Genomic DNA, 22,053 nt, shown 5'->3' with positions numbered 1-22,053 from the left:
GTGTCTGAGTTGTTAAATAACTGAGGATGAAGTCACAGCATCCATGGAGAGTCATTCAGTTGGCTAGAAAATTATGAAAATTTGGTATTTTTCATGTATATTTTTAGACATCAACATGTAGACTCATTATGTTTTAAAAAAAGTAATAATGCAGTATGGAGAAAACTGTTTTTTTTTTTTTTTTTTGCAGTTCGTCTTAAAACCTGCTATATATTGCCATGAGCAGCCAGAAAAAACTCCAGAAACCTCTACAGAAAGATTAAAAAAATGGAAAACAAAACTGCAAACTACACTATAGAAAATCTGTTAAAGACATTTGTGTGCAAAGTATATTTTCAGACCAGCAGAACAACAGATATCCTAGCCTGTGCCTCCAGATACTTGAACTTTTGTACTTCGTTTTTCATTTATCTCCTTTCTTAATAATTTTGAGAATGTGCTGAAATCATTCTTGTTTATGACAGATATCCTTGGTCTTGATCACAACAAAGCTGAAAAAATCCAACATAATAAAAACAAACCACATAGAATTGTTTTAGTGATTCTGAGCAGCAATTCTTAATTCGGAGTGTAGTTGTTTTTTGCAGAGGAAGAGTTGATTTGGACAAATGCAGATATTGGTTTTTGTCTATTGCTGAAAATAGGTTGGAAAAAAACATATCTTTAATTTCAAAACAACAGTTTACTTATGAGCTATGTTCTTCATTTTTTTCCACACACAAGGACAGTATTTTACATTTATTTTGCCAAATCTTACCTTTCCATGCAAATCCCAGGACTTTACATCAGTTATCATTTAATGTAGATGCTATGCTGAATTAAAATCCATTTGCCAGCTGGATGACACATACAGAAATCTCATAAGACAATACCAGATGTTCAGATAATTAAACAAAAAAAAAAAAAAAAACCCAAACCCCATACTGGCCCACACAAGCATTTGCACATATGACAGGCCCTTGTTTATTGACAAGATAAAACATCAGAGGCTTCTGTCTTTTGAAATAATTACAGTTGGTTCAACAGGCAATTAAAATTGCAATCTGAATAAATGAACTGATTTTTTTCAGAGGTCTGATGGTTAGAATGGCAATTTCTTCCTTGTCCTCATAAGGAGGAGGAAGATAAAACTAGAAATTACAGCCTATGTCCTTAATAAAACCAAACACTGTTAAATATCAACATTGTCATCAAGTCACCTGATACAGAACTATTATTTTGCTTCTGGCTTATCTCCCCATGATGAAGGTGGTTTAATAACTAGGTTACATTTAGAGCTCAAATCCAAAAAGAGCAGTCAAAGCTTTGCCCAATAAATTGATCCCTAGAAAGTATCTGATATCATTCCCTCTATCATTCTGCTGCTTCCCAAAGACTTCCACATCTCACATGAAGTGTACATAGTCTGCAATCAAGGCTAGACCATGTACCACAAAGCCTGCAAAATCAGAGAGAAGCTGCTTGGCAAAATCACTGCTCTTCACACACCTGGAGACACACATGCAACCATGGAGCTGAGGAGCTCTGGAGACTGCACCATCCACTCTTGCAGACCCCAAATGCAGGTTTGCTCTTGCTGCAGGACAATATATGCTGGGAAGTCTGAGCCATCCCTCTTTCATACGCAAAACCCCCTGAACATTTGCTTTTGCTCTCAGGCACGTTAGTTAAACAGTCTAACAGGAGGTTAGATGTTGATTGTGTCAATTCAGGCTACAAAGCCTCAGAGACTGCATTTAAACTTCAGAGAAGTAATGATGATACTACTGATCCCCAAGTCCCAAGCTTCTCACTAACTTAAACCACCTGGAATACTTCCTATCACCTTTATTAACTGCAGACAACTGGGGGCCTGTTAACAGACCAGACAGAATCTGTTAATAGGACCCCTGGGTAACAGTAAATTGTCTGCTTACAAATGGACTATTTAAAATTGAAATAGGCTGAGCTCTGAAGTTTTTGTCCATTTGGTATGGAGGTGAAAGAAAAAAGAATATAAATGGCACAGGAGTGAAAAATGCAGCTGAGAAGCCTTGTGCATGCAGTATGCTCACATCTTTTAAAGGCATTTAAATGGAGATTTGCCATCCATGCCATCATCTTTGTACTAAGCACAGGGCGCAAGGATTGCTTTACTGTATACTGTATCCTGCATTCAGTATCATAGATGGTACTGATGGCCATGTGCTTTGTGCCTGGTTACTAAAACCAACACTGACTCTTAGTGCCAGAAAAAACAATGGTCAAAGTATAGTTTTGCCTGTATCACAGCAAGCACTTGAGGTGTTTCCACCAGCACAGCTTTGCTGGTAAGGGATCATGACAAACAGATGTACCTGTATAACACAGCTATGTTGGGCTGTGCAAGCGGGCAAACCTGCCGCTCATCTACCTTTTCCACAGAACCTGCTCCCCACAAGTTGTGAGTAAACATAAAACATCTCACCCATGATCGTTATAACTAAATTAAAACATGGATCACTATAAGCAGGCTTTCTTTTAAAAAAAGATAGTCATCAGATCCAATTATAAACTAATAAAATGCATTTCATCTAAGGATTTTGCTCTAAGGATACTGCTTATCTTATCAGGCTTCACAAAACTCCATCAGGTTGCTCCTGAAAGTACTATTAGACATGTGCTAAAAATAAACAGGAATAGAGAGATAAACAGAGCCATAGAGTAATTAGCCCTTGTCTAAGGTCACTCTGAGGGAGTCCTCGAAAGAAAAGGGGCTCAAGGGACCTGGCTTCCCCCACCAAGCAGCTGCAAGACAGTACCATAAAATGAATTTTTCCTTCTAACTGAAATCTATCATCTGTATTTGCCAACAATTTCTTAGTTTTATGCTCCATCCATTCCCATAGCTCAAGTTTTTTTTACACACAGGCTAGCTCCTCTGTAATCGTTTCCCTCAAAATCCTGGGATGAATTCCAGCTTTTCTTCGAGTTTTCATTGATGAAGTTGATCACACATTTAAAGAGCAGAGGGAAAAAAACAAAGCATCCAGCAAAAGAAACAAACCCCCAAATCTGGGGGGAATCTAGTTTCAACCCAGTACTTCCTCCCCCCCACAAGCTGCAATATACTTAAGAGCGGAGTAATTGCTTGAATAGTTTTAGTCTGCTATTCTCTTGCTCATTTGGTTATGACTCACATACTTGAAAGAACTGCAGTTGTTACCCTAATTTCACAGTTATGTGTATCTGGCTTGTATCATGCCCTCAATTGAACAGGAAAAGACAAAAAAACTACTAATGAAAATGGAAATGACTAGCCTCCCAGTTCGTGTGTGAGGATGTTGTTTTCTTCCCCTCTCTCTTTTAGTGATGAAATACCACGCACGCAGCTGAAAACAGGCTTTTGTAATTTCTTCCTGAAAGATGCATTTGCAAATTAGAGGTAATACTTTATTTTTTTAATATTATTTTGTAAAGATTGCTAGAAGGAAGGGCTGCATCTTGTATTAAATTTTCAATCCCTCTCACCACATGCTGCATGGCATGCAAACTCTGCAACAGTAATATTTTTTATTACCAATGAATGAGAAGGCTAATTGATAATACTAAATCTAATTTGTTAGTGCCAGTTTTTCAAACAAGCTGACTTTGTACAAGCCTTCAAATGGGCTTTTCTCCCCTTTTAACCAAAGGGTTAATGGGAGAAGCTGATTAGGGGAATAAAACTAAAACGTTCATAGGCTTGCAAAGGGAATCTCTTTGAACTACTCCTGTTCAGTCAGTGGTGTCCAGTTAGCTGCAGAGATATGGATGTGACCTGTTGTTCAGACTCCAGTGAGCAGCAGGGTAATGAAGTAACACCACTGACCTACCATGGCCCCTTGCTTCGGATTCCTTTAATCAACACAATTCATTTCTCCCGTGCTTACTTGCTGTCACTGGTAGCGGATGTAAGCTGAGCAGAGGTTTTGTGTGGCGGACATGGTGTCTTACTGAACTACCGCAATCTGTTACCCTGCATGCTACAGGTTTAGCAAAATGTCAAACACCTGTCTAAAACTCTCAATTTCCCGCTTGATAGCTACAGCGATAGGGAAGATGGATCTGGTGAGGAGTCCACCAGAGGTACTGCAACAACATAAAAACAAATCACCATCAAGTGCTTAGAAATACATTGACTCAATAACTTTTCCATTGTACTTCCAGGAAAAGAAACATGTGCTGGTTTTTGTTTAAAAATGTTTGCTTCAAAAGCATATATTTAAAATGCTTAAGAAAGCATGTTTGAAAAAAGAAACCAAACCTTACAAGGAAGTAAGTTCTAAGCACTAATGCAGCAGAGTTTCCAGAGAAAGGCTAAATTTATGGAGAAGAATGAGATTTTAACAGTATGAATCAATTTTATCAAATTATTTCAACCTATGTAGCATTATCGCTCACTTTTCCCCCTTTTTTTTTTAAACTAAGGAATATATTCTTTTTGCTAGGAGACTGAGTTTCTTTGTCCTCATTTTTGTTTAACTACAACCCAGGAAAAAACCTAAATTTTAATTATCTTTCCTTATTTCAGTGGGTGAAATGTCCTTGTTTGACCTTACTTTACAAATCAGGATTGCAGCAGAATATATTGTATATTTCTTAAAAGCCGAACAAAATCACAAAGAAATAGCTGTCTTTTCTATATTGTTTTAGTCACATTATAGGCTTCCATTTCTCCATAAAAAACAGGGGCTTTTAATATGCTTCTTAGCCAAAAAGAAAAACTCTTGTATAAAGCACCCTGTAATAAATCTTTACAATAGTAAGTTATATTTTTAATTCCTCAAAATATTTATTTAAAAAGAAACAAAATAAGTAAGTGCTTTTCAAAGCAAAGCGTAAAAAAGTGTCTATATCTATATCTACCTGCAATCAGAAGAATATTACTTGTAGATTTGAGAACAAAAGAGTAAACACTCCAAAATGACAGTTTCTTTTTCAAAAAGATATTATATTAAAGATAACTTTTCCTCAGAAAAGCAAACCTTCTCTCAACAGTATATATAATTCTCTGTTTATTGTACTGTCTGTACTGTAAACAGTATTATATTTGAACACATTCTATCAAACCATTCTGAACTGTTACAGATAGATTTTTAGGGAAAAATAGTTTTACATGTCAGTAAAAGTATATATATATGTATGTGTGTGTTCTTAAAAATGAATAAATAAGTAAATAAAGTTGTAAGAACAGTACGATACTAAGACTAAGATTTCTTACTCTTGTTATTGGGGGGGGGGGGCAGATTAGCAGAGGTACCTTGCTGAAGATGCAGTATAATTCCTAAATACTAAATGCTGGAGCTACAACTCCATCCCAAGTGCAATCCTCTATCTATCTACTTTGTTCTTAAGCAGCAGGGAGAAGAATAAACCACAATACAAATTTCGCCTTCCACGGGAGAACTGAAGAGTGGCAGAAGTGGTAGAACTGATCAAAGAACCTGCTTCCCAACTGCAGTCAACCTAAAAATTGTATTATTTATCTGAGAGAACTCTCAGTAGCCCACAGTTGACCCGTCTTAGAAGCAGTCCCTCTGGTAAACAGGGACATATGAACTGTGAAGAGTTCAGGTGACGGACTTGCGACAAGGAGCGATAGAGTTTCACCTTCTAGGATGAAAGGCAGGTTCTGGTTACTGCAGAGGAGAAGACTGTATTTTTTGGTTAAGGGAAAACACATCCCCACCTTTTCTTGTGGTCCACAATTGGGCTTGGTTAGCGTAATGAAGACTGCGTGTCACTAGTGCCGAAAACTGAACTCTTACAATGGCAAGCTGGAGCCTGATGGCACCATCTCAGTGTGGCTATGAGGACGTGCCTAGGAGAGATCCCGACGCTGCCAACAGCCTTGTTGGACAAGAAAGTTTCTTCTCAGTGCAGGTGGCACTAGGCTTTTCTGTAATTTACTTTATTCTGTTCCAGGAAACAGCTGTGAGGAACCCTTACCTCATATTTTCCTTTCTTCTCCAAGGGCTCGGATTCAGTCTCCGCAGGCACCATAACTTTGTCCCCTAGAAGCTCCTCTAAGATGAAGACAGTTTCCCAGTTGCTATAGTGACGAGCTGGGAAAATATCTGAGTGCATGCTGTCACCAAAATAAACAACCTATGAGGGAAACAGCAAATTAAAAGTTCTTTGTATATGGGAAAAACAAGCAAACCATATTTCAAAGACAGAGAAAAAGAGCTTTAGAACAACCTAATAAAAATTCTTTCATGTTTACAGCTGGCCACAACACACATACATCTTATCAATGTCATAGTCCTGGAGTTTTTTTCAATCAGCTCACTTCTAGCTTCTCCATAAGTAAAAGGCTAGCCCTGCATACTCGCCTTATTTGACCTTCCAGTGACATTACGAGGGAATGTCAGGTTGGGATTGACACATACAACAGCACTGAGATTTTTGACTGACTGAAATAGCCGGCCGGGAAGCAGTAGAAAAGTTAAACAAGAAAATACACTAAATAAATGGAATGCATTTTAGACAACACTGGAAACAAAAGAAAACACAGAGCATCTCCCGCTGATTCAGAACTCTTTCGTACCCACGTGGTAGTTTACCCATTAGGAAAAATGTGCTCCTGCAGTGTTCACTGGCATTTTCACCCAGCCTGTGCTGTAAATGGGGAGATAAAATGATCCTAATTTTCACTTATGACACCTTTTCATCCATCTCTTTCCTCAGGAAAATTGTAATCGATAAACACTAGATCAACAGGGAGATGATGAAGATGCAGGCAGCTTTGGCCTTAGTATATACCGATGCAGCTTTTTTCACACATTATTTAAAGCAGAAGCAACTACATCTCCTGCCATTCTTGTAGCATAGGGATTGTGCCCTGGCCTATTTACTAAGAACTAAATAGGAAATACTATGTACTGGGAAACTGAAAGACGTGAAACAAGCTGAGAAAGAAGTCTCTCACCTTGTGCAGCGATTGACATTTTTGTAAATGTTAGCTATGCGGCATAATGAGGCAGTCACCTTGGAAGTGCAAGGAAATTGCTCAGTTCAACAGCAGGTGTATGCGGAATTAAACTCCTGACTGATCACATCATTAACCTTAATGCAAGCTGATTTGGTAAATTTTAGACTGCAATGGGGTGTTTTCAGGAAAAATTACCCACATTTATAACATACCTTGGGGTCCAGCTTGCCAGTCATCTTCTTCAGTAGTTCATAGAGATGGATAGCATTACCTTGGGAATACCAGCCAGGCTTATCTAGGAATAACAGAGCCTCCTGCTCTTCATCATTCTCTGAAATCACCAAGCAAAACTGCCCGCGGTTAGTGATAGCAGCACATGCTCCTGTACTTGTGAGACATGTGAGAAGTGGCATGTGTATAGCCTGGAAAACATGGTTTATTTTGACATTAAAACAGTTCCAGTGTCTGACAAGAGGTTCAGTTCTAGGTTCTGACTGCAGGTTCAGCTAAGGTGTTTGGTAGCTGAGGGCTGCTCATGTACAAAGAGTGGCAGGTAATATGTGACCTGGTGTATTATTATGTTCAGGAAGCAGGAAATAAATAGAAATAATGATAGGGAAACGTGTGAGAAAGGAAACACCTGAGTCTCTTTTGCAGGACCTATGGAAGAGCTGGGGAATGAACTTCATAGGCTTCACCTCCCAAATATTGTACCAGTGAAGGTAGGAAGCCACACAGACAAGAATGATGGAGCAGCTGCTGCAGATCTAAGGTGAAACCATGAGATTTGACAGACCATAAACAACACCATGTACCTTTCCCCACAGATAAAATAACTGCTACTTTTAAAACTGACATAAATACAACAAAACAGGCTGAGGTAGTTAGATCAGCACAAGCAACAGGTAGTTCCTGGTTATCAACTAGGTCTGGGGAAATGATGAGTAGACAATATTGCTGCTGATGGTGTAAACTTTCTGTATATCTACACTGGCAGCTGGCAGCTAACCAGAAAAACTAGTAGAACCTGAAACTCTGTGGTGATCAGCTAACTGTGCCATAAGCTTAGTTTCTAGCTGGTTTTGAGGCAGCTGCATCTGTCCTGTCTATGTAGCTTTATTGTTCCTTCAGGTCCATGTGCTATTGGCAGATGAACTCCTTTTAGCTTCATGCTGGAGCCAAAATACTAGCCCTATTGAAATGATAAGTTCGGTTTTCCTCAGAAATATAAATATTAATGGCTTCTCTATCAAAGCAGTTAAACAAAAGGGTGATTTTATTATTCAGTCTCAATGAAATACATATATTTTTATTCTGGTGAAAAAGGGGGTACAAGCCTGTGCAGTACTTTGATCTGACTTAGGTAGAGCATCAGGATTCCAATCTTTCTCTTACTTTATACAACTCTTCAAAGTACTTAAAATGTGTTAGGAGGAAGACTGAGACAGAGTGAGCAAACTTTACTTGGTTAGAGACTGCTGAAAACCGATATGTAAATTTTGGAAGAGCAGAGAAATGACAAGACAGCTTTATGTTTAAGAGCAGTTAAGATGTGCATGGCATGGTAAATTGTTCCTTGAAGGAAAAAAAAAAAAAAAAAAAAAGCAAAAAGAAGGAAAGAGGTATGTGGAGAGATGCAGAAAGTCTCTCTTTAATATTACAGATCCAAGAATTTGAATAAACACAGGATTTATTCTCAGACAAAACAATTCTATATTAAGGGTGCTTTATAAACTAGGAAAAAACAAGGAAATTCAAAGTTGACACTAGCAACTCATGTGGAACTTCTGTGGAAATGTCTTTGTTTTTGTTTTCTTGCAGTAACCTAACAATAATAATAAAAATGGTAACATCCATAAATAAAAGTCTCCCTCATTTTACATGTCCTGGCTTTTAAAATACTTTTGACCAAACAACTTTCGATCAAACAGAAGTTTTCAAACTTTTGGGAGGTATTTTTAGACATATTTTTAAGGCTGGCTGAACAAGTAGACACAATCTTCAAACAACGAGATGTAAAAAGAGCATTTATCAAAACAGAACTCTCTTGAGCTGTTATCAAAAGAGTTTCTTGAAATTTGTAAAGGTACACACAGCTATCATGATCCATGACCTATGATCTGCCCATTCAGTCACTGAAGAAAGTCACTGAAGAAAAATGAAGCTAGCACTAGGGGACTTTTCAGAATAACAACATTACTATTGCAGCTATGAATTACTATGAACGCTATGCATTACAGCAGCACCAGGAGGTTCCAGCAAAGAGCAGGACCCTGCTTTGTTACCTCTACAGGAAGGCGCAAGGGTAGTTCTGACTGAAAAAGAAATCACTCTAATTACAAGGTAAAAGATTTCTCACTGTGAGATCCACTATTGTCACCACTAGCAGTAAGATTCATCTCACTTAACTTGATGCATCCGAAAGAGAGGCTTCTAATTTATAGCTGGAATCTAAATTACTTGGCTAGGCTCCCTTTGTCGGCAACAGAGAGAGCAAGAAGCACTTTCTACAGGTGCCAGCTCTGGCCATTGACTGTAGAAGGCAAGTGTTTGATTAAACTAGGATCTTCACAGTTAAGTAGCTGAAATTAGGGGAAATTTCAAGTCTCTGTTTCCTCCTCTACACACAGAAGCATCAAACAACATCAAGATGTCTCATTCGTTATGGGAGCACACTGACTTTGGAAGAAGCTCCAGAAACCTGAAGAATTAGGAAAGGTCTCTTACATTTCAGTTGTAGGGTTACAGGACTAACAGATCTGAACTGGCGAGCCTTGCTTCCTGAACAATCTCGTATGGCTGCTTGTGCTCACACAGCTAGCTCAAATATGTGGAACACTGTGTCAATTTTATTGCTATAGTCCAAAACAGGAGAAAATTTACACTTTAATGGTGTTTTTGTTTCAGCAGGTCATTAATGAGAACGGTTTCAAAGCCAGTTACACTTCTCTCGTGGCAAAATATACTCAAGGAAATTACTCTTTGGCACTGGCTGTAAGGCCTCTTGCAGCAGTTTTGCCATGTAAAAATGAATACTTAACAGCTTAAAACACTTTAATGATACAACTTACTTTGAGATTGTATTATATCCTTGGGACAGCAGATGCATGATGGTACTCAAGAAATCTCTCTAGTGCCTGCAAAAATGCTGCAAAATGTGATTTTGATAATTTCTAATGTATCTTAGATGTTCCAAGTGTAACATAGGCTACACTCAATCAGACAAGAGGAAAACTGCTGCTGACCTTCCTTCCATCTTGCTGTTATTGATCCTTGAAAGTTCATTCAAAGGTCAGAAATGCTATAAATATTACTTCAACAGGAAGAAACACATATATAGGTGGGGATGCTAATGCTTCAGGTCATATAAGCTGGGAGGAAAGGGAGATGTCCTGACAATTTCAAACGGACTGGATAACCAAAAAAGAATTTCTCAGATGATTTAGATTGAGTGACTCGCTTGCTTCTGAAGTCTAATATATCACTGCAACCTGGATTCCTGGCTGCAGGCTGAAAACGTGCCACAAGAAGAAATGTAAAAGTATCAAGCAAGTGAAATTAAAGTAATTAAAACCAGAAAATGATTCTATTAACACACTCACCAAAACCACAACAGTGATTCAGAGCCATTTTCCTTAGGGGAAATTACTGTTCCTTTCTAAAAACACAACAACAAAAGCTTTACTCATGCTGGGGCAATACTAATATCCCTGGAATGGCAATTTGCATATTGCTGTGTTTAACAACTAGGTAAATGTATCCTGATTCAGAAAGCTACTCTGATTACCAAAAGCAAATACAGTTTTTAAAATAAACCATTTCACTAACAAGACTCAGTATCCTTTTTCTTAAAGTGCCTTAAAATGTCAGTGGCAGGTTTACAACATGGTGTGAAGAACATCTGGTTTCATTATAAAAGAATATGCAAAAAGTAATCAGTGAAGCTTATTCCCATATAAATGACAGCTGATGATAATTTACTTTGGCACAGAATTTCTCTTTGGGAAAGACTACACATGCTTGCTTACTGCAGTATGCTTGGCTATCTGTTTATTGGTTATACCCACCCAGATGGAAATCTGAATACATGAGGTCTTAAGGTTATGTCCACACTGAATGTTAAGCCCAGGATTTGAAGGTAGAGCTCTGTCCTTAACATGACTGATGTTTACCTTGTTTAAACCCAGCCCCTGGGACAGGACAGCTCTGACCTTTTCTTTCGGGACACCAAAGTGAATTTGGGCTATGACTGTTATTCATCTACAGTCAGTCGCACCTACACTGAGGTTAATTTTCATCAGGTCACCTATAAGGCAGACTGTCCCCTGTATTGCTCTTTAGGTAACGTGGCCATTAAGTGGCCATCACATACAGATGTGAGGACTCACAGCTGGCTCACCAGAAAGCCTGAGGACAGCTCTGACCTCCTTGACTGGGCAGACACTGAGGGAAGAGAGGAAATCCAAGTGCCAGCTGGTCATGCCAGCCTAAGCTGTGCTAGGCTTATATGCAATGCGTGTACAGCTCTCTAACAACCCATATTTCTGCCTTTATACTTTTCTTCTTGACAACCTTTCACCTGTTACTCAAAGTTTCTGCACAGATCTGGACAGACAGGCTATTAGGGTTACTGATTTTTTTTCATTTGTTTGGACTCTACGGTAGAATAAAAACATCAGTTGACTCTGTCGGTAGTTGTGTATATACCTGCTCCTGTTTTCCTAATGATGGTCAGCTCCTACAGGCTCTCGCTATGTGTGTGCACTTAGCACAGATGTGAATATGTTTAGCACATTGAAGTCTTCATTTCGACCTCAAAGGGCTGTTGTAAAACAAATAAATATTACGATTCACAACTGTCATACTGATATGCCTCTCTGCCATTCAAAATAATGCCATTTCAGACCCTGAGGGCATTGATATAAAAGCTTGGTTGTATTCCAGCCTGGCCTGTAAGCACAGATAGCATTTCCAGTTCACTTAAGAAACACAAAGTCTCCTTTTTGGCAAGGGGCTCAGGGCAGGAAACTACATCTTTTAATGGTGGAGACAAAAGGAAACTGCATAAGCACAGTTCTTCCAGTGGCTTCTTCCAGTTGTAAAGGTAATGGGAGGGGATGACAAAAACTGTAGGGTTCCCTTATGGACCATGCCCTTCCTAAAGAAAGTAAGTACTTATAAGCTTGCTGAGGGTAAAAGTTCACAGCTTAGAGGCACCGTTACGTTGGGTAGTGCCCCAAATCCCTATTTATAAAGAAACCACCTTTCTTGGCTGACTGTCAATTGGCAGCATGATTTCTGCAATGCTGTGGTGTCACTGGCTGGTCCTGTAGCTGCTGGAGGATGTGTGGCTGAAAATGAATATGGCTCAGAAACTAAGAAAGCTCAGTGTGGAACTGAACCAGAGAAAGGGGGATGCACCAGTGTCGCTGCAGCTCCTTCCCACGGGGACGACAGAGGCGCCTCGAGGGAAGGAGGAGAGCGGCTGAGTGCAGGTGGGGATGTGACCCCCCCCACCCCCAGACCACTCTGTTATCCTATAGCATTAGTTTGCCCTGAAACTGAACCCTTACCATCTGATAACATCCCCCTTAACCGTCATAAGCCTAATTGCAATTTTTATAACAGCTGCTGGATAATGTGATACTCGGGGCTTGAAATAGCACTCCAGCAGTCCTTACCAAATTGGCACTGCTGAAATCTGAGTGGGGCCAGCTCCTTCCCTATGCTCGATGGAGACAACATCCCTCCTGCTTGTACCTCTGCTGGGGGGGGGGGGGGGGGGGGGCAGCCAGGGCACTGGCCTGTGCTATTTGCTGTACGCATGATGGTCTAGGGACACCAGCAGGACACAGCAGCAGCTGGTGTTCACATGAACGATCCTCCACTGGTCAGGTGCAGCCATTATGTAGATCTCCGATAAATTGGAGTATATATTTTAAAACTCATTTCCCCCTTACTGTAGCTACTGAGATGAAATGCAGGGGAGCAGCCTGCCCCTCATCCCTGGCCCCCAGCCATCCATTACACTGAAAAACATTTCTTTAAATATATAGAGTTTCTAAAATTTCGTTCCCTCCCAGGTTCATTGGGAGATCAAATGGTTACTGAAACTTTAGAATCGTCTGAACTTCCTCAGAGGCAGCACAAGGGAGGACTAACTGCTAGGGAGGATTCATGCGAGGAGTATTGTGTGTTTTCACGTCCCTGAATTACTTTTGTGCCCTGGAAGCAGCTGTGAAATCCATCTGCCCTACATATGCATCAGTGCTTGCTAGTCTTATGACTGGATGAGTGCAGGGAAGTAATAAGGAACAAATTATTCCCTTAGCATGATGAACTGAAATAAATGGTTCAAAAGTGGCCAGTGATTTTGACTGTCTCCATTTTTGGCTGCCCAATCCAATTATTCAGAAAGTGCCGAGTCTGAAGATCAGCTTCCCTTCCTGCCCTTGTGTCATTCTGCCTTCTTTAAGTTGGCTTATGTTTGATGAAACAAAGAGTGAATTAATCAAAACAGAAACTCACTTCTGAAAAACCAGGACATGGATTTTAATTTTGCAGTGATGCACGTTTCTTAGCTTAGCTACCCCAGCATATATGTGCTCGTTCATATGGAGAACTAAAAAGCAGTACCCCTAAAAGCTGACAATATTCCAGAAGAATAAAAAATAAATATAAATAGAGGTATAAATAAATATACATATAAGTATACGTATAAATAAAGGTATAAATAAAATAAAGGTATATCATCCAGGGAAAAATTTCATAATAATTCATAAATACTACTTATCCAATTACCAACACTTTCTTTTCTCATGATGGACTCATGTTCTTTTGCTTTTTTATAAGGCTGATAAGACCAAAGTACAAGACAGTGTACTTTCAAATTGCCCAGGACATATAAGAACCACAGACTTCTTAGAGGAGAAAAATAAAATAAAATATATATAGTTTTAGGTTTTTAGTTTTACTTAACCTTTTCCATTTTTTTTATTGAAATCTGCCTTACTATGAAAGGATTAATTGTACAAAGCAGTAGGATACATAAAGACAACATTGATGTTTTACTTGTTTATATAAAAATCAGTATTTCCTTTATAGAGGTCAGCAAGTAAGTTATTTTAGTAAGTTTTGATTTCTGTGTTACAGGAACTGAAAATTACATATCACTACAGATTTAGCTATTTGTTCTCAAATTTGTCAAATCACTAATTTTCTGTCTTCCTAGGAATAGTTTGGCTAATGAACAAAGTGTTTCTACCATTTAAAACACTGATATGACGAAATAGAAGCAAGGCCTTTTTCCTGGTTTTGGAAATGATTCATCTGCAAGTTTCAAGAAATATATCTGCAAGATATTTTTCACACAGGTTTGGTGGGGAGGCTCCCAATATCCAGACATTAAGTCCCCAAATGATCCTATCTTTATTAATATTGTATTCACCTTAGAGGTCCCTATTTAATTACAGAGAGAGACAGGCTTTTCCTGAAAGCAGTTCAAATTCAAGTAAGCTAGGCCAGGTGTGGTAACTGGGCAGGGGAATGACATAATCATTTCAAAAATACAGATTTCAGCTCAAGCAACTTTCTACAACCTTTCCTTTTAGGGTATGATTCACTATTATAAAAAATCAGACAACTTAAGGTGTCACTTCTGTTACTGAAGTACTGGCTGTCTGTGTTATAATCAGCGTGAACTGAACCAGCTCTTAAGAAATAAGGGCTTAACCAATTAAGCTCCTTTCCTACCATGCCTAAATTTAGGAAGAAAAAGCCCCAACTGTGAAGAATTTGCAAACTGAAAAGACAAACTGCTTTAACTTTTATCAGTGCAGAACTATGGACGACCACTGGAAAAACGTTACAAAATCGTACAAAAGCTTGCAACCCTAAGAAGTCCAAAGGATCTCTTGGGCTCTGTGCAGCTAGTAAGAGGCTTTTCTCAGTTTATTTTCCAAGGCTCTTTATTTTTGAAATTATGGCAGTGTAACCTAGAGTGGTTTAACCTGAGGACTGATAGGAGACTATTTTGTACTTTTTCGGAAAGTGGTCAGAAATACTCAGTAGCACGGCTACGTAGAAAAGCCCGTTCCTCACAGGCAGACATTGTGGCTATTAAGCTTGGTGGCTATATGGGCTGTGAACATTAGGCTGTGGATAAGCATTAGAGAAGGAGCTCAGCTCTTCGGGTAAGACTACCAAATGAACATTGCTTGAAGCTATCAGGAAACGGGGTGAGCTGGAGGGAAGCACAGAAGATGATGTCACCAGTAAGACATGCTGACCTAAGCTGTCACTTCAGAAAAATGCCTCAATTAATTCTAATTATTAAAATAAAATCAGGACATACAAAGCAGCTTCCTTGCAGCACTGCAGACTTTAATCTTGATTTATCTAAGACTCCAGAGCAATTTCTACTGAAGCATGGCATACTGGAATTTGCTCTTGGATCACACTCTTGCACACTAAAAAACTACACTGCAGCGTTGTGGGCAAAAACTTCCTGCCATTCATTTACTTTGGCCTCAGATATTAAAACAATAGTTCTTTAATCCTCATTTAAGTAAAGATCAAGAAAAGATTTATTTCCATTTCTTAATACGAAAGGTAGAAAATGTATTATGTAAGCTGGAATAAACAATTTGACAGTGAACAAGCATATCTGCATAAGGCAATATGGACTGTGCTGCAAGGGGCCTTTGATATTTATTTCTTCAGTTCCCTAAAATGTGTTCTGTTAAAGAGCACAGCAATTGCAAAATAGACATGTGCATATATTGCTATGGCACATACTCTGCTTGGAATACAGAATAGACACTTTCATTAACCTCTATATGAAAACTATTTATACAGCAAAGTTTGCTTATGATTTAGAAGAAAAACTCCACTCTTTTTTCTCAATTGATTACACTATCTAAATCTCCTAATTTAATTTTATTAATTAATTCTGCTTGAATTTCCACTTCTTCAAATATCAGCTGCCTTTGGCATGGAGAAAATCCCAATTTGACATCAATGTCTGAAGACTAACTTAGGATTCAAAATTGCACAGGAAAAAAATAGAAAAAAAAATCCTCTCCTCCCCTTTTTCTAAGTTTAAGAAAGCAAAACAGTTTTCCTAATTCTTGCAGAGTTTGTTCATATAACTTACCTTATAACCTTGGTCAAGGTTAAACTAGACAAAACACTTAGCATTAGCCAGATGATTTTATGCTGAAGTTGTGCAGCTGTTTATATATATATACATATATATATATATATATTTATGTAAAAAAGTGGAGAGGATGGGATACACACTACCACCTTCTTTAGTATGGAATATTAGGGTATATTCCAAGTATCTAGGGAAAAGCTTGAAGGAAGAATTGCAGACAAGTAATGTTCCTCTACAGTTTATTCTAGCATGGAACATAAATCACCCATGCAAACCAGGAAACATGGAAGGAGGGGTGTAACTGAGACATAGAAAGTGAAGGCAGACTCCCTGTCACATAGGTTCTCCATGCAGTAGTTTTCTATTGCCCCTGGGGAGCACACTATTTGTTCACCTAGAAAAAGTCTCAACTGCACTTGTTTGCTTTTCATGCTTGTAAGTATTTGCTGCTTTCTAATTTTATGTGTTTTTAGAGACTGCTTTTCTTTATGTCTAAAGCAAAGAATACTTCCCTTGCTTTAGGGGGGAAGAAATGGAAGGGGAAGAAATAATTACCTATATCCAAAATAGCTACTTATGTGCAACACTAGAGAGCACGGACATGAATGCAGAATCAAACAGAAAACAGTTTAGCAAAGGGAAATAAAATGTTATGTAATAGTTTATGTAAAATGTATCTTAGTAGAAAGAATAAGCCTGTTTTGCCTTCTTCATTAGGAGATACAGTATGTTACGTGAGCACCTAACATTTCTTAGCAAAAAATTTTTCTGTTGAGCTACTTATCTAAAATTGATATTTTGATAATAAAAAAAAAATCTAAATAGCCTTCTGCAAGTTAATGATTTTACAAGCATACAATAGCTGCAGATAGTGGTTATTAAGAACTTGCTGTCTGGTAACAAACTTGCTCAGACTGTCCCTCTGACTCAATAATTACAAAACAACAACTGCACCAAAACACATGACAGTTTACTTAACAAAGTACTGCAGCAGAGTCTGGCAAGTTCAGCAACCTCAGCGAGAACGTTCCCAGGGTCGGCTAGTGGAACCTGGGACTCTCTCTCCTTCATATGGAGAGCTAGGGTTTCAACTTAGTACTGCCTTTTTGGATGGTAGTGAAAAGTAGGCTTGGAACTGACTTTTAAAGAAGTCCTCTCTGTTCCTCTTTAAAAATAAAAGCAATTGTTTGGAAAGGAAAGTTCTCAACAGAAACAGAACCTGAAATAGCTTGGCTTTTTCCCGTAGTGATACACAGGTATCCTGCAATTGCTAAGTTGTGAAGCAAACTCATTTCCAAACCAAACTGGATGCCTCAGAATTATTGATTTGTTATGGAAGCAAAAACTTAACATCTGAAGCTGTTGACAGCACCTGATGTTCTGGCTCCTGTTGATCCATGACTTCTTCTTATCACATTACATCCAGAAGCAGTACATACACACTTAAAAATCATATCAACATTAAAATCTTTTGAATATGGTTGTGTCAGGGCAGAGATTACATTTGTTATTAATTTGCATTGCTTCACATGTGCTAAATTGTGAATATTCTTAAATATGATTAATATTTCTGCAAAGAATAATACTTCCATATGCAAATACTTCTGCAAAGAAGAATAAAAGGAAAAAAATCTTTAATTTCAAATGGAAATGTAGCAGCATAAAACAGTTAGCTACTGTCTTCCATTATAGAATGTAGAAATTGCCACTAATAGTTTAAAATCATAAACATAGCAGAATATCAAACATACCAGAAAAGCACAAAATATGGAAACAATCACAGTGGGTGGTCTTGCTCAGTAGCAAATAGACACTTTTTATGCTGCATTGTCTTCCTTAAATTGTTTCCCTTATCTCAGGAAAATGTTCAAGAGGCACAATATATGGTTCAGCACTTAACACTGATTTGAGCTTCACAGAATCTCCCCTCAGAGACATAACTTTCTGCATGTTCATATATTGTCAGTGAATCCCAATAGGGGTTTTGAAATCTTACTGCAATAAGGAGGACCATCAGATTCTTTTACTATATTCTGTACTTTATTCCATACTATTCCTGTCACTTCTAGCGAAAAAAAGGGCTCCTTTAAAAATCTGTTTTTGTGTTGTGAACATTTGCCATGATAAATGCACACATTAGTTTCCGTCACACAAAGCCTCCACCACCCTCTATTTCCTTATGTGAAAGAGCTAAAGGAAATTATTTCGTAGTTACGGGAGGTGTGCTGGTGAGTAATTAGGTGGCACTATGCCAAGCTACTCCTAAACAGGAGGAAAAGGAGAAAGTAAACTACCAAACCTCTGCAGATAGTGGGTGTGCTGGAGCTGAGGGCCAGCTGCAGAGCAGGATGGTCCCCCCACAGCTGGCTACTTGCCTGTGCTGTGTCGTCCTGAGAGGTGTGGGGACGCGGTGCCTCCAGGCTGTCCTCAGGGAGGGTGCTTGGGGGGCAGGAGGGGCACCCGAAGGAGGGCAGCCGCTGTTTGGGGAAAGGACACTAAAACTGCTAGAGTTTGGGGCTGGCTTTGGGACAGAACGACTGCACCGGTGGTTTGGTCTGGGTTAGCCTGGTTCCTGGGACAGCGGCTCGGCAATTCTGCCACAGATTTCCTACACAGGAAATCAGTCTTAGCATTTTGTATGGAAATGGAAGTGTTAGGGCTTCCATATATCAAAGGTACTGTGCAGGTAAATGCAGCAAGGTTCGTAAAGTATTTTGATACAGTGGCAACAAGGGCCATTTAAGTAGCTTACGGGGACAAAACGAGCTGAAGATGAAGGAGGCAGAACTGGAGTTAGGTAGGCTCTGGATAAGAGAACATGTAGCTGGAATTTGATGTTGCTCAGGCCATGCGCGCTGAGATGATGGACACTGGGAAAATTTCTCAGGGGGCAGAGAAATTAAGCAAAATTTTTATCTTCTTTTCCCTGCTCCAAGCCTCTTTTGACACCTAGGAGCTGTTGTCTCTGCAGGCTGTGCATACCAAGTTCTCTATTGAGAATTATGATCTGCGGCAGAAAGGAGGCAGAAGGGAAGGAAAAGGGGAAGGACTTAATGGTAAATTCAATCTTGAGGTCTAGGGACAACTTCATAGCCCTGTGGACAAAAGTTGGTGGATGAATTCAAAGGAGGGGCAAAGACTATGACAAGGTTCAAACAACTGGCAGAGATTTCAGACATGCTCTTTAAGGCCTGGTAGGCCAGATGTATATGTGGGATGCCAGGGAATTGAAATTGGAAAGAATAAGAAACTCTGTTCCTAAAATCTGTATTAAATCTTTTGAGATATTGTATAACTTCATATTTAATAACCTGAATGAAAAACATTAGGAAAATAATGTTCTAAGAAAAAGTTTTTATGTGTCAAACTATCACTGTAAATCTCAGAACAATGTAACCAGGCTGGAGTTGGGAAGGAAGAACGGAAACAATTCCTTTCTGGAAAAGTACGTTTAGTTACTCTTTGCTGAAAAGACCGATATGAAAGATTTGTAGGAGTGATTTTTTTCAAAGAAGTAAAAGGGAAATGATCCCCATGACACTTCCTATAATATACTTTTCCAGCACCTTATCGGTGCACTTTATGTGGATGGCACAACCACTTACTACCTATGTGAAAATGCGATTTACCTCATTTCTCAGAATCAAGAATCTTGTGCAAGACCTCCATACGCAGGAATTTCACAGATAAAATCTTTTGCTACTATTATTCCATAAAAAAATAATCATCTTGGAATGTTCAGCATTAGTCTGGCAGTATCACAGAGACACCTGGGATCTGCAGACAGTAATAATATATAAATTCTTTTCAAAACAGATAAGAATCAGTTTAGAATGAATGTGTTTTTACTAATGAAAAGAAAAAGTCCTGGGGTCACTAACTCTACTTAGCAAAGCACGCAACATACATACTTAAGTTTAAGATATCTGGAGTCCTAATCGAATAATAAAGAAGGGATAAATAACAAAGAGAGAGAGAAAGAATACAGTACATCACCTTTACCATCTCCCAAGTTTTCAGTCTGTAAGAAATAATTCCCTTCTGAACATCAGCTGCAGAGGACTTGTTACTGATCTAAATGATCACGCGTGTCCCACGATCACCTGTCAGCTAAGAAATGTCAAAGTTTCATGTTCTCTGGCTACCAACTCTTGCAGAACCACATGGTTCTCTACCCACCTAAGATTTCCCCCATGCATGATAAATCCACACCTGCTGTTACAGCTCTCCTATGCCGCTTAATGCGCTGTAGATTCTTCTGAGTGCCTCATAAATATTAATCAAGCCTTGGTATTTAGAAACAGGGAACCTGAGGCAGAGATTCAGTGACTTATCAAAGTGAGCCAGATTGCAGCCCAGGTTTTCATCATTATTCCTAGTTGTAATCTCAGCTCATTTCTAGGGCTTCTTAACCAGGCCCTTTCACGACTTTCTTTCAGTAGAAGATCTGATGCCTGTAATATAAAAAGCAGTATGTGCTTTCTCTGAAAAACAGTTCTACAAACTAACCTTAATAAAAACTTGACATTTTGGTAGAACACACAAGAGAACTCTAAAGCTTTTTAATTAAAACCAGCACATACAGATTCATGGAAACTATGCTGAAAGGAAGCTTTCTGCAGTGGTTGCCAGCTCTGAATCTGCCAGGAATGTACCATACACAACCCTCTATTTTTGCTCTACTATAAACTGTTTCAATCCCAATTTCCAAGCAAATTAAAAATCAAATCACAAGGTAACTCTTTATTGGGTTCTCTGTCTAATCATCTACTTATTTTTGAATCCTACAGAAGAAAACAATTACATAGTCAAGGAAAATAAATAAAAAACCTCCAAACTTTTATGAAATCTATGTGACACCAAAAGAAGTTTTTTCCCTCCAAAATCATAGTGTTATCACTTCCTCCCCCTGCCACGATGTAGGTAATCTTTCTTTCTTACAGAAGTACCTTGTGGAATTTGACAGCTGTGTAAGGACTATCATGCAAAGTTTAAACTAAAGGTTCACCAACCTAATTCACACAGGGTTGCACCAAGTCTCAGTGCAGTGGTAAATTTTGTGAACTTGTATTGAAGCATCCCAAAGGCAGCCAGTCCTTGGCTTCTGCAGGCACAGGAACAGACCTGCACAGATCACAGCTCTCTAGCCAGCAGGTAGCCCATTTCAATTTGTTTGCTTAAATACTGCTGTCGAGCAACATTTGAGATGCCCCACAGTGCCAGTCGAGAGGGCATGGGTCTCCCCTAGATCCTTTGCCATTTCTACAGGCCCCATGTGGTTGGGTTCTCTGGGGCTCTCAGTTAGGACAGTTAAGGAACTGAATCATGCACCATGGCTGGGGATCAGCTCCAGAGGCAGAAACATAACGTAAAGTGCCTCTGACAGGGCACACAGCCACAGTAGATGGCAGTGAAAAGTCAATGGAGTCAATGTATTCAACTGGGTAGTAGTGCAGACACTTCCATTTGGGCAGTTGTACAGTTCTCCATTGACTTTATTGGCTAGCTCCTCATTGACTATAATGAGAGTCAGCCGAGTAATATCTAAAAATGATAGCTACAGTGGTTTCTATACACAGCGGTTTCTATATCCATGCCTAGTATTTATTTATTTATTTCTAAAATAGAGCTTTATGATTTATGATGTATTGCATCATCCTTTTGATGTTGTTACTAGTCAATTTTTGCCTAAGGGAGAGGTCAGCAAGTGAATGGCCAAAATTAGCATCTGAACACTATCCATCTCTACGATACAGATCTGGCAAGAAGAGAAGCCATATTTTGAAACTAAGATAACAAGGGCATAACATCCTACTTGTAAGCAGCAGTAAAGTCCAGTAATGCTCTGCATGAGTTAATAAGCTCCCCAGTGTGACCTTTTTTATTCCATAGACAAAATAAGATGTGTTTGTTTAAGCATCTTATGTTAAAAAGTACACAATACAGATCAAAAGGAAACACA

General features: G+C 38.9%; 1 protein-coding gene and 1 long non-coding RNA gene across 3 annotated transcripts in view; one reads left to right on the top strand and one right to left on the bottom strand.

Annotated features, from left to right (window-relative positions):
• Positions 1-10,764, top strand: part of LOC135327861 (uncharacterized) — a 38,529-nt gene extending 27,765 nt beyond the window's left edge. Inside the window, exons 6-7 of the long non-coding RNA XR_010388341.1 lie at positions 191-3,403; positions 5,356-10,764. This is a non-coding gene — a long non-coding RNA (uncharacterized LOC135327861). The remainder of the gene's footprint in view (positions 1-190; positions 3,404-5,355) is intronic.
• Positions 1-22,053, bottom strand: part of NT5DC1 (5'-nucleotidase domain containing 1) — a 164,041-nt gene that overhangs the window by 18,400 nt on the left and 123,588 nt on the right. For both annotated transcript variants that reach the window (XM_064508902.1, XM_026123533.2), the window contains exons 9-10: positions 7,147-7,265; positions 5,950-6,108 (exon numbers count right to left, since the gene is read on the bottom strand). In XM_064508902.1, coding sequence (XP_064364972.1) covers positions 5,950-6,108; positions 7,147-7,265 — 278 coding nt within the window. The remainder of the gene's footprint in view (positions 1-5,949; positions 6,109-7,146; positions 7,266-22,053) is intronic.

The sequence above is a fragment of the Dromaius novaehollandiae genome, chromosome 3, assembly GCF_036370855.1.
Source record: "Dromaius novaehollandiae isolate bDroNov1 chromosome 3, bDroNov1.hap1, whole genome shotgun sequence".
Classification (NCBI taxonomy): Eukaryota; Metazoa; Chordata; class Aves; order Casuariiformes; family Dromaiidae; genus Dromaius; species Dromaius novaehollandiae.
This window is presented reverse-complemented; position numbering and strand designations above follow the sequence as displayed.